The following is an 18,029-nucleotide window of genomic DNA, read 5'->3' as shown; positions in this document are numbered from 1 at the left end:
GCAGGGTCCCGTGGAAAAAATAGTATGTGATCATGTAACAAGACCAGTAGTTCTCAATCTGCAGCCCGTGGGCTGCGTGCGGCCCAATCAGCACCCAGCTGCAGCCCATGACAGCCGCAGGGTCATACAGGTAACATATATATTGTGTGGATGTGGCCCATCTAACAGAGATGCTGCATATGAGGCCCACAATGGTAAATGGATTGAGAACCGCTGAATTAGACTGTTAATTAAACTCTTCTAATGTAATTTTTGTGCCTCCCCCTCCCCCAAAGCATCTGCTTCCAGCCTGTGTCGAAAGGCAGGATGCTGGGCTAGATGGACCACTGATCCGACCCTGTATGGCCGTTCTTCTGTAAATAGCATAAAACCTAGTTCAGTTGTTGCAGCCTTTAAGGTTGACAGTTCTTGCTGGTAATAAAAATAATGAGAGTACTTCCTCAAACCTCCCCTGGTTATTTGCCATATAAACAATTCTGTCTAAATGGCTCACTACTTGAAAGCTGTGCTAGAGAGTTAGGCTCCATCTAATTTTATTACTGCAGCAACTTAGTTTCAAGAACTGGCTTTCCAACAAACGAAAAACAGGTAATTCTCGGCATACAGAAGAACGCCAGTGGTTATAAATTTCTATAAATAAGAACTCAAGCCCTGGGCTTGCTTCTGAGGAAAATTCACTGTTGGACTACATGTAAACATGACTTTGATTTCATATATTTTGCCTGCGGGGGAATATGCTGTTAGGAATTCCCTATGGTTCTAATCTACTTTAATTTAAACTGTAGCCGGGAGCACTACAGATTTCTCTGATCAGCGCATTCGTAGCAATAGCAACGAGGGTCCAGATTTTACCACTCCAAAAGCCATCAGCGACTTGGCAGTACGGCGGGCACGGCACCGGTTGCTCTCTGGGGAATCGGGGGAGAAACGTACCTCGAGACCTGTCAACAAAGTGATTAAATCGGCATCAGCTACAGCCCTCTCCCTCCTGATTCCCTCAGGTAAGAAATAAGCCACATTTAGATATTGTAAAAATGTGAATGCCTTGAACAAAAGACCTGCAGACGGGACCTCTATGTTTTCTGCTCCTGCCAATAAAGATATTGTTCCTGAAGGAAGAGGAATTGGGACTCCTGCCTATTTGCCACTTACATGGAAAAGGAGTATTATTTTGCTGAAGGCGGAGATGTACTTGTGATCTTGTGACTACAGATACCATAAATGACAGCTGTGTCTCAGTGTCTCGATAGCAGCTTCTTTTGTTTAAATTGGCTCCAAGAACTTTGGCTGATCTCTAGACAAGGATGCAGCAAGAATATCTATTAAAATTACAGACAAAACAAGTTTAACCCTTGTGCTGCTACTTCTCTGGACCTGATATCCCTAACATTTTGTTGAAATCATACATATCTGGCGCATTCAATTTCCAGAAATGTTCAGATGAGAGGGTTAAATACATTTAAGTAAGTTAGTACCAAACGGTGTGTATATAGAGATATGGATATATCTTTATAATTTTTGGCACCAGATTGTGTCATGCATTAGAAGCCTCTGTCAAGCCGGGGTAGAAAGGGCCATGGTTCAGCAGACTCTCTGGGAGGAATTCTTGCTTTATGCCCACTACCTCCCACCTCCCCTTTGTAGAGCTCAAGGCCTTACTGGAAGTCCCAGGGACTCTCTTGTTTCTGCCTAGTAGGAGACCAGGAACGTCCCTGCAATTTGCAGCCCAACCAACAGTGCCAGTGTGCCAGGCCAGCACGATATCCTGGTACAGCAATACCAGCGATCATGTCTCTGTTGGAACCTGGGAGACAGACAGAAGATTGCTGTTTGGCTCCATTGTGATGACTTGCATTTCATTTCCTGCCATTTGAGGGTTGGTTGGTTTTCTAACTACCAGCTCCCTCCTGAAATTCTCTAAAATGCTTGTTTAATTATCCAGTGGAGGCTCCGACAGAACTGTTCTCATCTGTCAGGTAAATACGTAATAGATGGCTCAGCAGTGTTTCTTAATGGTCACTTCATGGCAGTTTTTCCTAGACGAATACAGGAGTTGTGTATTCAGTTCATATTTTTTATGTTTTGTAATGTAAATTATTTTATCAGCTTATCTAAGTATAGTAAGACTATTTTAATACATGTGCTATTACTACTAATATGAGTAACAACTGTAATAGTTTTTAGCCAATAGGCCAATTGAATCACACCCATGTAAGAGGGGAGCTGGGTTCTGCAGCTGCTCATTTGTAATATTATTTTTAAATCATTACAATGCTCCTGCATTGGCTACCTACTACTTGTAAATATTTTGCTCCTTCTGAATTAAAACCCCCACAACTTCCTTGAGCCAGTAGTAATCCAACTCATATCAAATTTCATTTTTTAAATCCAGGTTGGTTTTGAGTTACATTGGGCAAACAAGTGACCCACCCCATGTTGACTATTTATTTGAACAGTATATTCTCTAATCTAGAAACTGTCATCCCATATATATAAAAGCAGGTATCTATATAAAATATAGTAAAAGAAATCTTTGGTGGACTGAAACTGTATACTCCAGGATTCTACCTGGAGCAAATATTTATGGTTGCATAATGAATCCCTGAAAATAGCTTTTCAAAATGGACACATTGGCCCAGCTGTAATTCTAGATGACAAACAACAATGCTGTACTAAGTACACAATAAGAAGCACTCACTTTTTTGGAAACAGCATTGATTTTGACCTTTCAGAGCACTTATTAATTAAAAAGACTGCAGGAAATGAACCTTGATACATTTGATACTAAAGGAATTTTTAATGCCGCTTTCACTAGCGTTATAAAAACGTAAGGAAGATTTCATTTCCTATTAGAATTTTAGCAGGAGTTATATTTCCCTTTGAAGGTCAGGCTTTCTAATTTGCACTCCTTTGTATCATCACTGTAGATCACCACACTTGTTCCCCATTGGCTAGTCCAATGTCACCTCATTCTCTGTCCTCCAACCCATCTTCAAGGGACTCCTCACCAAGCCGAGACTTTTCTCCTGCTATCACAAACCCCAAACCACCAATCATTATCCATCGGGCTGGAAAGAAATACGGCTTTACCCTTCGTGCTATTCGAGTCTACATGGGGGATACTGACGTCTATGCTGTGCATCACATGGTCTGGGTAAGTCACTGTTTTTCTAATAAGAATGCTCTTAGGGGCTGGGAATCCTTTCTTTCAAGATTGCAGGTTTAATCTATACTCTGTCCTTTTGCTGCCATGTATCCCCTCTCCTAATTCAGACCCAAAGGAGTCTTTTGACAGACAAAATCTTTAAAAACCCTAAGGGTTGTTTCAGCAGCAGTCCAACCCCGTCACAAAAATCACAACAGCTTTTTCCTTTTTCCACCACTGGTAACGTAGGTCTGCCTCCTTTTACCAGAAGTGCATACGTTAAAGCATGTGTCTTTGTGCAACTCTTCTTGCTGTCTATTGGGGTTGTCACATGAGGGTCAGTTACAGCTAATTCATTGTGAGCTGTATAAGCCGTGATAGTTTGCTTCAGATCAACCCAGTCTGCTGGAATTTTCAAGACAGCCACTTGGCGTTGATTACATGCCTTAAACCATCAGTGCCTTTACATTGATTGTCCAGCCATTTGACATTCAGTTTAGCTGTGTATTATGCCAAGGGATCTTATTGGCTGTTTCTCCATATCTCTCTCCCTTCCCCTTACACAGTATATGATCTATGTGATCTTTCTTTGGCAATGTATATGACTGTTAACCATAATCATTTCCCCCAAAATGGTGTATATTATTTAAAATACACTGTTTTAGAGTTATAAGAGAGGGTGGAAGGGAATGGTTTCTTAATATCCTTCTATATCAGTGTTTTGCAGAGCTCATTAGGAGAGCCAGTCTTTGTATGTGGTGATCATTGTTTGATGCTGATCATTAAGTAGAAAAATGATCTGGAACTGGATTTTTCTCATAATGATAGTAGCTTCCCGTGGTCCCTTCTGCCTCCCCTTGACAAATTCTGTATTTATTAGCACTGTGGCTTGCAACCTCTTCAGTCCATATTGAAGAGAAAGTTGCTGCAACAAGTTACACCTCACGTTAAGGTTGCAAGCCCCTATTTTGAGGTGTGGATGACAGCATCACCAATGGGGGAAAAGCCTTATGGGATGATTAGGGCATCACAGTTTAGAAAGTACTGTGCTAAATGATGGGAGGTGGGAAAAGAATTTGTTTGGAGTCAGATGCATGATATGTACAATCTCAATGCCTGGAAACTAGTCTGACAGGAGAATGGGGCTACAAGACTTTTTAGCCAGCTTCCAAGAGACATGCTCCAGGATGTTTAATTCTGAAGCTCAGTGGACTTAATTTTTTATATATTTATATGGATATCAAGAATATTCAGAGCGATAATATAATGTCCAAAAATTTGCAATGACACTTAACCTCATGGTTCAAGGCTTAAACTAATTTCTAGCTCTTAGAGATCAGGATGAGACCTGTGGGGCGCAGATTATCCCACATCTACTATTGTGGGGTTCTTACACCTTCCTATGAAGCATCTAGTATTGGTCACTGTTGGAGATAGGATCCTGGACTGGATGGACCTCGGGTCTGGTCTGGTCCTGCTGTTCCTATGTTCCTGTGTATTTTCAGGTAAATAATTTCCTTGTCATTGCCAGCATGTGGAAGAAGGAGGTCCTGCTAATGAAGCAGGTCTGCGGGAAGGTGATCTGATAACCCATGTCAATGGAGAGTCTGTCCATGGACTGGTGCATACTGAAGTGGTGGAACTGATCCTGAAGGTAGGGCCGGAACATGCTTGTATTACAGAATGTGGACAGTACATACCTAAAAACTGATTTAAAACCCATTTAGTATCTGATTGTCAGAGGATTGTTTTAAATGCAAGTTAAATACCTGGCTCCTAACATTAGCCTTTGCATTAATCCCATTGCCAAGTAGAAATTATAAGTCTTTCCTGAAGTCTCCAAAAATGTCTTGTTTCACTTTAAACTGACATTCCATTAATGTTTGTGGAAAGTTAAGGCCTATCGGGTATAGTTGGCACCAGAAGAGATGCTCATTTGTTTGACTTTAATGATGAATTTGAAAGCATTAAATAGGTTAATATGGTGTAACTATAATAACCCCCCTGTATCATTTTAACAAACAAACACCCTCACATTTTTCCCATTAATTTTGTTTTGCTTTAGGCTGTTAATGTTATTAGCTCTTAATACTATTTTCTCAAGGATTATTGTCAGCAGTGTTTAAAAGAGGCTTTGTAATAGCTGGTCTTGAAAGTATTTAGCTAAATGACTTGTATTTTGATACCTCCTTGTGTGCTGACTACATTTATGGAAATAAAATAAACTCTTTAACAGTTCCAAAAGACAGGCCTTTGGTAGGGTTTGCACACATGAAAGAAATGAGGTATTTTTCTTATACGAGTTGAGGGGACCAGGCTAGTGCTTTTAGACACCATCAGTGTAGATTCATGCTGATGGATGCCTGATGCATCTCAGGATATCTGTCAATCTGTCAGCATGAAGAAAGGGTCAGGCACATAAGTAGGGAACAGGTTTGGGTGCCAAAGAATGCTGCTTTGTCTGAATTTCTAGAAGGAAGATTGTTGTAGTTCTCATTGGTAGTATGTATTGGCACCATCACCATGATATCTTGGTGCCTTACAAAGCATAAGTTGAGGCATTCAGGATCTCAGTAAGAGAGGTCAAAGCCCGTGCAGCTTCTACTCTGTGCAGCTGTACCAGTTAGCTAGGAAACTAAGATTTAATCTGTTGTGAAAGCCTGACTAAAGAGTCCATATTACCGCTCTAGATGAAGACTCAAAGAGGAAAAGGGGATTAGTCAAAGGAGTAAGACATGTCATCTTGTGATAAATTAGCAATCCACTTGCTCAACACCTAGAACTGCTGAAAGCAATCTTATTCTATACAACTGCCATCTCTTGTATCCGACAGAGTGGAAATAAGGTATCTATCTCTACTTCCCCATTTGAGAACACATCAATCAAAATTGGGCCAGCTCGGAAGCCCAGCTACAAATCCAAGATGGCTCGAAGGAACAAGAAAAGCAAAACTAAAGATGGGCAGGAAAGGTGAGCTTGATTTAAAAAAAAAAAAAAAAAATCTGTGAAAATTAAATGCTCCCAAGGTAGGTAGACCTTGTCAAGCAATTTCCGTGTAATAAGTTTATGTCAGCACACATTGTTACTTACCTCATGCGTCTACACTGAGTGAGGGAGATGTGCCTGTAAGTGTAAATAGATCTTGTGGTTTGACAAATGAGTAACTTTTAGTTCATCTCCCCAGTAAGAAGAAGAGTTCTTTGTTCAGGAAGATCACAAAGCAGGCATCATTTCTGCACACCAGCCGTAGTTTATCTTCACTTAACCGCTCGCTGTCTTCTGGAGAAAGTGTTCCCGGTTCTCCAACCCACAACCTGTCCCCTCGGTCACCTACGCAGAGCTACAGATCTACTCCCGAGTCCGTACATTCAGGTAAAAGAACTGTTTATAGGGGGGATTTTCATTTTTAAATGCTTCATTTTTAAAGGAAAATACAAAACAGACACTAAACCAAATATTGAGTTTACATTTATTTGAACTTCAAACCAGCAATTGCTATGTATGTCTTATTTTGCTGTGGGTAGATAAAAGTTTAATCATGAAAAAGGTCAGTCTTTGTTCATTATGTATGTGGGTGGATCTTTTAGCAGTGCAAATGTGTGGTGTAAGTTATGATCTTTCCACAGTATTTTGCATTTTTTTTTTTAAATAATACATAAGAGAAATTTCGGCAGTAGACAGAGAATTTTAAGGAACTTGCATGCTGACAATAACAATAAAATGCATGGTTTTATATACATATGGTTTAATATGATAGTAACAGAATGTTTTCTCACTGAGTTTCTGGGAAATACCCTGTAGTATTTTCTGATACTGATTATGTGACAATCACATAGTAGCTCTACTGGAAACAATGGTATGCCACCTTGTAGTATCTTTACTATAATACCTTGGGGTAATGTGACAAACAGCTCTTCTTACCATTGTACAAGCATAGCATGAATGTTTTTAACTATAAAACACAGTTAACAAAAAAAATCCCTTTCTCTTTTTTCTTTTCTCTTTTTTTTCTTTTTTTTTTAAGTTGGTGGAAATTCTTCCCAGAGCAGCTCCCCCAGTTCCAGTGTTCCCAACTCTCCAGCCAGCTCTGGACACATCCGACCTAGTTCTTTACATGGACTAGCCCCAAAGCTTCAACGGCAGTATAGATCTCCGAGGCGTAAATCTGCGGGAAACATCCCTCTCTCACCACTAGCTCACACTCCCTCACCAACCCCACAGTCCACATCGCCGCAGCGTTCACCTTCTCCTTTGCCAGGGCATTCAGTAGGCAGCTCCAGTATTATTCAGTCCTTTCCTGTAAAATTACATTCCTCCCCACCTCTGGTAAGACAGATCTCCAGACCCAAAAGCGCTGAGCCCCCCAGGTCTCCTTTGCTGAAGAGAGTCCAGTCAGCTGAGAAACTGGCTGCCTCGCTGTCCTCCGAAAAGAAGCTGGCTTCCTCTCGCAAACATAGCTTGGATATCTCCCACTCTGAATTTAAGAAGGAGATGCTACAAAGGGATCCTAGTCTCCAAAGTTTACAGGAGTCCGTGAATGAAGCAACAGGAGGTAAAGTTGGGCTAGCGGAAAAAGGGACGCTGCAAAAGCCATCTTCCAGGAAGCTAGGTGCTATTCGACAAGACAGAGTAGAGAGGAGAGAGTCACTACAAAAGCAGGAGGCCATTAGGGAAGTAGATTCCTCTGAAGATGAAACAGATGATGGTTCAGAGGATAGTCAAGATGGGAGAAGATTGGAGAGGCAACCCTCCAGAGGAGAACAGGGCTCCAACTCTTTTAATGATGATAATAAGTTTTCTTCTAAACTGGAAAGCAAAGACAATATGGAGGACGATGCTTTTCTAACCGATGATCCAAAAGGTACAGCAGACTTGCAGAAGGTAACTAAGCAGCCACCTACAGCTGTCTCAGAGGCACTGCAAATTAGCATACCCCAGTCAGAGTCAGAGATTCTTACCAGAACGTCTCCAGGAGAATCTGGAAAATATGAAAAGCCACTGCCAGGATCAGGAACAACAGCAGAAGAGCATAAATTGTCAGAAAGCAAACCCTTTGAGCACATTAGTCAAGAAGATGCCTCTTATGCGAGCATCAAATGCACTGGGGGGAAAAGTATAGATTGCATAGAAGATGCAAAGTGCCCACCTGTGGGATTCCTTCAGTTTGAGCAAAGCCACTCTTCAGGGGTGTCACATGGTAAAGATGCACCAAAGGAGTCTGTGTTAACAGAAATCAGTCAAAAAAAGCAAGATCCTGACCCTTCACTAGCACTTTCTTCTTGTTGCACAGCAGGTATAAATTCTCCTCTATCAATAAGCCAAACGGACTGCAGAGAAACAGATCACAAACAAGAACTTCAGTCTACAGAACAAAGCAACAGATTTCAACATCTGGCAAATATAAATGAAACATCTCCAAAAAGTCCTACTGCTGAAAAACAGCAAAGCTCGTGCCATGCAGAGGGCTCTTCACAAGACAAGAATCAATTAAATGCTAGGAAAATTAGCCCAAGTAATGCAACAGGTGCTGCACCCTCAACTCCCCATGTCTCAAGTTCCGGTGAAAAGGCCCTTTCGGTGTCTCAGTTAGAAACTGTAGCTCAAAGTGTGTTGGGCCCAACGAAGCTTGATGTGTTGGGTACTAGAAAGCCGGAAACTGATAGAGAGTCCCCGCAAATGGACCTGTCCTGTAAGAGAGATTCACAACAAAGAAGGCAGGAAACGTTAAAGGTGGGATTAGATCAAGAAAGAGCAAAACCTCTTAGCAGAGACAATCTTACTACAACCTGTGCATCCTACACAGAGTCAACAAGTCCAGCAAAGTCTGGGGAGCCAGCATGTTCTCTGACAGCAAAACAAAAGCCAGGTTTTGGCGGTTCTAAAGCACTTGAAGCCTTGGGGGATAACAGGAAAACTTCTCCATCGAAAGATCTTCCACATACCCCTGGAAGACAGATTCTTAGGGCATCTCCTCTGCCACATGGCAGTCTGAAGCTCTGTAAAGAGGAGACTCTGGTGCAGGAAAAAAGCAAAGAGGCTGGAGGTCAGTTAAAAATACAAGACTTTCCGTTGACACATGATAATGTTGTCAAGAAAACATAGCAGAGTCCCTGGAATACGTGCACTCGAGTATTCTACCTTCAGACATAGACTGCATGCTTGAGTTTTGTATTATACACTAATACGAAATAGAACTGTGTACATCTATTTTTGGGAGGGTTGTTTTTTCATACTGCTTTTTGCATTTTTTTCCATCCTTGCAATTCTATTTTTGTACACGGTGTGCTTGCCATTTGAGGTCTCTTTGGAACAGGGTATCTTTAAAGCAGAGCTATGAAATAGTTTGCTGACTTTTTTCTCTTTATTTTGCCCTGAGTTTGGGGTGTGCTGTGCATTTCCCTCCAGTTTTGCATTTATTTCAGATCCCAAAGAATTTTCTGTGCAAAAATAGGCAGCTGACATTAAAATCTCTCCCTTTTTCAACTTTCTCTTTCAAATTGCATTCACTCGTTCCCACATTTTTCAGATTTTACAAGCCAGTTTTCCCTATGGCAAGGAGAAAAAAATTACCTTGTTAATAGGTTATCCTGCACATTCAAGCCCTCTTCCGTGCAACCCAGATCCTCTTTTTCTCTGTCACTTTACATATCCTCCAGTCCCACACATATCTTAGAGTTCATTCCCTCTACATTGTCAGTCTGGGGTGCAGGGAACAGTCCTATATTTTTTTTTTAAACATTATTTTTTAAAAACCTGTTTCTCAAATGAAAGCTCAAGGAAGCAAGTCTCCAATCTGTAGCATGTTTTGCTGGGATGATCTGTTTTTACTTTGTTTTACAGGACGCAAGGCACCTCTCTCCTCCATCTTTTAACATTTTAATTGAGTTTTCTCCCACCCTTTGCTGCCTGCCTTTCTAGTCTGTCCTTATCCACAACAAATAGTGACCCCACATGGAGGGACATGGTTGTTTTTAAAATAATAATGCTGATAATTGTAGCACCTTCAAGTACGCCCCAAGTAATATTAACTTCATGGGTATTGGAGACCTCTCCCTCTTTGGATGGATCTAAGTAGTTCGTCTAGGGGAGCTTAAGTGTTCCTGCCAGTTCTGAAACAGAGCTTGAGAAACCCAGCAAGGGTTCTGAATTTGCCTTTCTTCTCAGAGAGTGCTATGAAGTGGTGTTACCTTTGACTCATTAAGTTACGTGGATGAGCTGCAAACAGACTTCAAAACAACACACATGGTATTTCAAGATTTTACCTTTGGTAGCTAGACCATGTCCACTGCTCAGTTTACCTGGTTCCATTAAGAATTACTATTATCTCCTGGGTTCTAGCATTTCTTTGCTTTAAATGTGACCAGTTCTGAATAACATTATTTTTGGGATAAAACGCTGACAAATATGTAGTATAACATATCTCTGGCATTGTAAGCCATTTCCTTACTCTAGCCAACTAAAGCCTACTGTCAAAGAATGCTACTATCATTCATCATAGAATGCTCTTGGCTTTCACTCCAGCCTTGTCTGAGTATATCTGTGTGTGGATAGCCTACAATAGCTGGTTACCCCGTGCATTGATGTACTTTGATCGGAACATTTCTGAATGGTGACTGCACTTGCAGCAGTACACCAGACAAAGAGTCGCATCTATTGGTCCAATTTCATTCTACTGCTTTTTTCCATTATGAAAACCTCTTGTGCACTTTGAATTTCTACTTATTTTCCCTAAATGTATCTTTTATATAGGAATACAATTTTCCCATCTCTCTTTCAACCTGATTTAATTCATGATGCACAAATCCCAAGAATCTCTGAATTCCTTGACCTGGCTTTTTCTCTGTAACCATTTATTTCATTTTGTAACTGATTTTGGATGCTGAGATTTCATTTTTGGACCAACTTTTGTTTTGGGGTTCTTTTTTTTTATATTCAAGTAACCGTTTAGTTAGAGTGTGTGTGTGTGTGTGTGCGCGTGCGCGTTTACTGTAGAGCTGTTAAGAATGCACAGGCTTCTTAATGCACTAAGAGAAGCATCAACACTCCCAAGCAATTCATAAATAGCTCCAGCAGTGACTGTGTTAAAGATAGACATACTATGTCTTTGATCCTCGCACTGGACTGCATGAGCTAGTCAGATGCACATGGGTTTGTAATTGTAAACCGCGACCTTTGTACCACCCAAGCAGAGTCCTTCATTACCAACCGCTCGAAGCACTCTTTATTTTGATAAGCATGTCATTCTGTGTTGATTTCAAGACAATAGTGAGTGCAGGTTTTGCTGATGATAACTGATCTGACGGGGCTTCTTCCCAGTGGGTTGATCCATTAAGAAGTTTTCAAGAAGAAAGGTCCAGTTGGCAATACAGACTAAAATAAAATGTGCGTAGTCAGAAACTAATCCTCTAAGAAATGCCCAATAATTTTTGGAAAATCTATTAAATTTAATAACTTCAAAGATATGAACTTGTACCATGGGGATAGCCTTGTAATGGGAGTGCTATGTAATGTCTGGCTTGGGTATCAGAGTTATATACAAAGCACACCTAGATCTCATGGGAGGTAATTTATATTAAGATATAACCCAAATGGTCTTTGTATGAACATATAAAATAAGCAATGAATCTTCCCTCTCCCATGGGACTCATCAGTTGGGTGGATGACAAATTGCCCATGAAAAATAATGCAGTTTAATTTGTGTGTGAATAAACAGCACTGTGTCTAAATGGTCTGTCAATTCTAGTCTACTAAGAGCGTTGTGACCGTTTGCTGAGATATGGAGGGGGTCAGAGCTACTTGTCTGGGAGTTTACCAGGGAAGCTCCCGGAAGGCATAGCACACTACAACAGTCTGGAGAGTACCAGTGCTTTAGCAGCTTGCCTCTCCTGTCTTTGAAAATAAGATTTATTACAGTGAATTTCAGTTTTATCGCTCCCTAAGTAATCACAGCTGAGCAGAGGAGGATTGTGAAGGAGCCTGACACATTTCAGCTTTGGCCAAAGAAAGTGTAAGGTGCATATTTAGCCCCCCGATGGCTGTATAGCAGATGCAAAACAATCGGTTCAAGTTTAAAAGTCCACCATTTGAAAGCCCAGGTAGGCTGGTGTTACCAGGAAAAGGTCCATTCCTGGTGCAGCCTCACAGTCCCTATCCCTTGTCAATTGGAATTTCTGTCACCCAGGGTGCCAAGTACGCACAGGCCCCACTCTGTTACCTGATGTCACTCTGGCACGTTTTAGCAAAGCTCTTGGGAAAAGCAGAGAGAAGATTTCCATGGAAAATTGTGATGATGAACCAGATATGTGCCAAGATTTATCACTGTCTGGCTGAAAAACAAAATCATAACTTAAAGAAATAGTCTTCTGCCCCCATCTTCGAGATGGGCGAGATGAGACATTGGAAATGAATATCTGTGGGTGGGGGGTGTATGTTAGTATGGTTTTTCAGAGTGCAGCTGAGTATCATTCTGGCTATACAGATTGGGAGATAAAGTGTGGGTGTGTGGGTGTGTGTGTGTGACAGACAGACAGACACGTAACCATCTAAGCATGTTACTTTCCTGAGTTTTTTTCATTTTGTTTGTGGGTTTGGGTGCGAGTTGTTTGGTTTTCTTTTAGTCATTTTGTTTTTGGAATTTACCATATATAATTTGTTCCCACCCTTGTCATCCTTTTTTATCTCTATACCCAGCCGATGCATTCCTGCAGAATGCTTCATTTCAGTGTTATCTTCCCTCTTGCCTTTTAACTGTAGCATCTAAGAAAAATGAATATTTATTGTAAATATTAGACTGTAGCATTGTAATCACCACTCCTGGGGTTGAATGCCAGAGGCTTTTAGCATCCAGTATCCTAAGAATGCTTGTTGGGGGATGGGCAAAAGGCGTGACCTGTGGTCTTGACATCCACACTGCATTAAGGTGTGATTTAGATTTTTTTTCTTCCTGCACGGGGAGGATAAAGTCTTTTCTCTGGTTTTCTCTTGCTGGATGTGAAGGATAATGCTGTACTTCTAGTAGAAGATTTTGACAGACATGTGTGTTTACGTTGTGTTCAATTATCATATCCAGGCGGCTGTCAGTGCGGCTTTGAAGCTGAGCTCTGGTGTCAAGCTGTGTTACTCAGCACTTGGCTAGATAAGAGGAAGATGTGGAATTTAAGTGTTTTTAGAAACTTGAACAATTGCCACATAATAGCGGTGCAATAATTTTTATTCATGTTGTACCTGCATGTTGATGTTTAAATCCTCCTCCAAAATAAATTTTTTTACATAAATACAAACTCCCGTTTTTCTTCATTTTCTGTCTCCTATTTTAAATCTTCTACAGAAGACGCAGGCAGCATTGCCATGCATTTCATGCTGCCAACTAAAAAGTCTATTTAGCCTCATTGTGTGCTTTGAGGCTCTTATACTCAACTGAATCCCCAGCTCCCAGCATAAGGAGATGCTGCAAAGTAACAGCAAGTTGGTGACATCAAGATAAATCCAAAGCTCTCTGCAAGTTCTTCTCTGATTTTTTTTTTTTCTGCTTGGATCAGTTGGCTGCATAAGCCAAAAGTTTCCTCCTTTGCACAAAACTCGCCTTCCCCCACTGAGATCCTTCATTCTTGTCCTAAGTGACTGGTTAGTGTAGAATCCCTTGGGTGGGCTCAGACCATTCCCATCACTGGAGCTTATAAGGAGATACACAAGGAAGGATAAAACTCTTAGTTGAGCTACAATAGAAGGCAAAAAGCAACAAAACAAGAAAAGGGGTGTGGGGTCATGTAACCCAGCATAATGTATTTTGACAAAAAGATCAAAATAAAATCTAGCTCCTCGCCATTGTGATGGTGGTGCTCACCACCATAACCTCTGAGCCTTCAAGCTCAGAGGAAGCTGGCGCTTTCTGCCATGGCATAGCCCTCCTGATACAGACACGGATCAACAGTGTGGGACAGAACCAGTCATTGGAACAAAATCAAATAGAACATTCATTATGTCATCTATATTTTATACAGCCTATACTGAACGATTATATACATACATGTGCATGTGCATATATACAACGCCATAAATGTTGTGTACAATGTATGCATGTGCTCGAGGAAGCTGTGCCTGAAATGATGATGTAGATGCCATAGCAAAGAGCTAAAGCATTGGTAGGACACAAGGGTGTGCTATGACCCATTGTAACAAGGCAGAGAGGTTAGCATCCTGAGCAGAAATTACTTGATCATCCCTTCTGTACTTACTTTATCCATAGGGGCACTGAAGTATAAAATATCACAGTACGGCACTCTGAACCTTTTTGGCAGTAAATGGTCCTAAAACACTAAACTGCAGTATTTGACCTAGAAACTGTGCACTCCTTCAGGGTAGCCTTTAGGATCTCCCCTAACTTCTTTTAGGAGGGATGGACATAATTCTAAAATCTGTTGTGACTGAGCTGAGCTCACTGGTCACTTTTGTTTGCTCCCATTAATGAGGTCAATAAGAATAGATTTTAAAATGTTATTAAAGCTAACGTTAAAAAAATGATATAATAGGTTGAGAAAATAATGTCTGTACATCTGGGTGTAGTGCTTAAATTATCCACAAATCCACAAGTTATGTTTTTTAAAAGTCATATGATACATAGAGTACATATCAGCAATAGACCAAATTTATGTGAATAGATTTAACAATACAGTTTAAATATTAGAATCTGAATACTCGGGTACATCCCTCATGAAAAGTTATACAGAGATTTGGTTGTGGAAAGCAAAATGTATCAATGAGTGGAGATTGTCCCTCGGTAATTGAGAATTAGGTTGGTTGTCCATTTAGAAGGGGGGGAGGGATAGCTCAGTGGTTTGAGCATTGGCCTGCTAAACCCAGGGTCGTGAGTTCAATCCTTGAGGGGGCCACTTAGGGATCTGGGGCAAAATCAGTATTTGGTCCTGCTAGTGGAGGCAGGGGGCTGGACTCGATGACCTTTCAAGGTCCCTTCCAGTTCTAGGAGATAGGATATCTCCATTAATTTTTTTTAATTTAGAAAATACAATCCATGAGGAAAGTATTTGTTACTTTCCTGACTGCGCTTCTCATCGGCACTCCAGCTCATCCCTCCTGGTATTGCTGATGTCCAGTCATGTGTTCCATGTAGATGTCCCTTGACCACCTGATGGTGTCAGACACCGTGGGTTGCCGCATCAGTCAAGCGTAGCGGTGACCAATTCTGCATTCTCTCAGCACTCGCTCGTGTACGACCTTCTTCCTCATTCCTGAGCAATTGTTGCTTAATGTACCAAGGGTGAAGTCCTGAGCTCACTGACATCAATAGGAGGTTTGCCAGTGACTTAGGCCTGGTCTACACTAGAGAGAGGTCAATGTAAGGCAGTATAGTCAACCTAATTCTGTAAGCGTCTATGCTAAAATGTAGCCCCCACCGATGTAACTCGGCCGCTTCACCAATTTAATAGCTTCACCTCCGTGAGAGGCGCAGCACTTAAGTTGATGTAGTTAGGTCGACACAGTGTCAGTGTAGACACTGCATTGCTTACATCGACTCTTCCTGCCTTTCAGAAACCATCTCACAATGCCCCACGCTGACAGTTAAATCAGTGCAAGCGCTCCTGATGAAGACGCACACCACCAACTCAGGGAGCGTAGTGCGGACGTGTAAAACCAATTAAATTACTCTGGTGGCTGAACGTCGACGTAACTTAGGTTGACTTAATTTTGTAGACTTGCCCTTAATTGAGGCCAGGATTTCATCTGACGTCTGCAGTGCTATTCCACACACCTGGTGTATGTCCTTATTGATGTACACACATGAAAAAATGACACCACGGCTCACAGCAGCAAGGCAATTAGTGCATCAGTGGAACTGGAAGAAGAAAATTCAAAAAGCAAAGCATGTAATAATTTCTTCCATACTCTGGTAAACCATTAAAACCAACTTTCTGTTAAATACAGTTGAACCACACTGTCCTTTATATTTTCTCTTGCATCACTGCTGCTTACCAACATATAGACCAGTCCTATTCCTCCCAATCCTGTGAAACATACATATATTAAGCTAATTGTTTTAATTCTGATTAGCCCTGCTCTGCAAATGGCCATCATTCGGAAAAAGTGACCGTTTGCCACCCCCAGAGTTTGATAGTGCAGCTTCCATCTCTCCTATTAACTTCTGTACACAAGGTGGGCTATGTTCCTTTCAAATGCAAAATAAAGGCAAGTCAAAAGAACAAAGAAATAGTGTGGCTATCTGATACCATTTTGTTTAATCATTTTTATTGCTTTTTTTTTTTTTTTTAAAGAGGGTGGAATTCTGCATTCTGTGCTCTCAGGTGTTCTCCAGAGATATTCATGCCAGGCAAAAGGCTGTCAGTGAGGTGAATAGGTAGAATCGTAGCTGCCTGCCATGCACGACACCTGCAAAATGTCGTGCTCAATGCATGTTTGGGGGCCGGACGGAATCATCGCACTGGTACAGCTGCTCCTGGAGCATGCAATGCATGCCCTGCATACACAGACAGCACGTCACTGCTCGCATTGACTTGAAATCTACCCAGAGTGAAAACCTGCAACCACTCTTAATATAATCCGTTGTTCAAGCCAACAGAACTTGCACTTGGACCGACTTGTTCTAAAGGTCAGGATGATGGGAGCTTGTAAGTTCTGCAAGCTAAATGGATCTTGATTCTCTGTTTGTTTGTTTCTTAAAGAAAAGGTCAATGCCACAAGGTACCTTGCATTAACATTAAGAATTTAACCTCAAACAATCAAGAGTCAGAAAATTCTGAAAGCTAAAGTAGCTCCTAGGCGGTTAACTCAGTCGCATTAACTCAGTACATAGATAGTACTTTATAGTTCTGTTTTCCTTGTTACCTGGAAACTGGACACTATTCATGCATAGCATAAAAAACATAGGATGTTGCATCACAGCTGGGTTAAGGCTGTTGCCGCAGCATTCAGTTTTGGAATGTTCTGGCTTCTGCATGCTTTGTATTCCCCTGTGTTGCATTAGTACTAGTTTGTAGATGAATTACATACGAAAAGACTACATTAAAAGAAAGTTAAGGTTGCAAAGTCAAGCAGTCAAAATGCAAGAAATGCCAGAGGTTTTCCATGCAAACTTATTTCAGCTGCCTTGTTCACAAGTATTATGATACAAGAATGGTTTAAGGTCTGGAAAACATGCCTTATAGTGAGAGACTAAAGACAGTCAATCTATTTAATTGATCGAAAAGTAGGCTAAGAGGTGACTCAGTCACTGTCTACAAATAACTACATGAGGTATACATTTCTGATCGTAAATGGCTCGTCAGTGTAACAGAAAAAGATGTAAGATCCAGTGGTTGGACACCAAAACTAGACAAATTCAGACTTGAAATAAGGCATACATTTTTAACAATGAGGATAATTAACCATTGGTACAATTTACACAGGGACATGGTGAAGTCTCCAACACTTAAGTCTTCAAATCAAGAGTGGATATCGTTCTAAAAGTAATGCTGTGGCTCATCCAGAAATTATGGGTTCTCGGGCCTGTTATGCAGGAGATCACAGTAGATGATCATAATGGTCCCTTCTGACCCTAAAATCTATGATCCAGTCTTTAAATAGGTGATCACATACTGTTCTTTGCACAGGGTCCCCTGCCTCATTCAGTGTATACTACGGCGTGGATCATGGGGACCAGAGAATCAATCAGAGCTGTGTAGTGAATTAGGCTGTTTTCTATAGGAGCAGCCATTCCCATCAGTCTGTAGTACAGTCCTGGCATGGTACTAATTCTAGTACAGTCCTGGCTGATCCGTAAGTGAAGAATCTAACCTGATTAATTTTCAGCTCATACATTTGCTGCCCTCACAGAACTTTTTGTCCTGGACTTCCTAGCCCAGCTTGTTTAATA

The 18,029-nt window shown here is 41.1% G+C and overlaps 1 protein-coding gene across 6 annotated transcripts in view; it reads left to right on the top strand.

Annotated features, from left to right (window-relative positions):
* Positions 1-13,425, top strand: part of MAST2 (microtubule associated serine/threonine kinase 2) — a 344,273-nt gene extending 330,848 nt beyond the window's left edge. For all 6 annotated transcript variants that reach the window (XM_054036560.1, XM_054036559.1, XM_054036565.1 and 3 more), the window contains 6 exons: positions 786-1,001; positions 2,928-3,154; positions 4,677-4,799; positions 5,979-6,115; positions 6,330-6,517; positions 7,170-13,425. In XM_054036560.1, coding sequence (XP_053892535.1) covers positions 786-1,001; positions 2,928-3,154; positions 4,677-4,799; positions 5,979-6,115; positions 6,330-6,517; positions 7,170-9,247 — 2,969 coding nt within the window. In that variant the 3' untranslated portion in view covers positions 9,248-13,425. The remainder of the gene's footprint in view (positions 1-785; positions 1,002-2,927; positions 3,155-4,676; positions 4,800-5,978; positions 6,116-6,329; positions 6,518-7,169) is intronic.
* Positions 13,426-18,029: the final 4,604 nt, after the last annotated feature.

Source organism: Malaclemys terrapin, chromosome 8, assembly GCF_027887155.1.
Source record: "Malaclemys terrapin pileata isolate rMalTer1 chromosome 8, rMalTer1.hap1, whole genome shotgun sequence".
Classification (NCBI taxonomy): domain Eukaryota; kingdom Metazoa; phylum Chordata; order Testudines; family Emydidae; genus Malaclemys; species Malaclemys terrapin.
The sequence above is the reverse complement of the archived record's forward strand: the minus strand, read 5'-3'. Positions and strand labels throughout refer to the sequence as shown.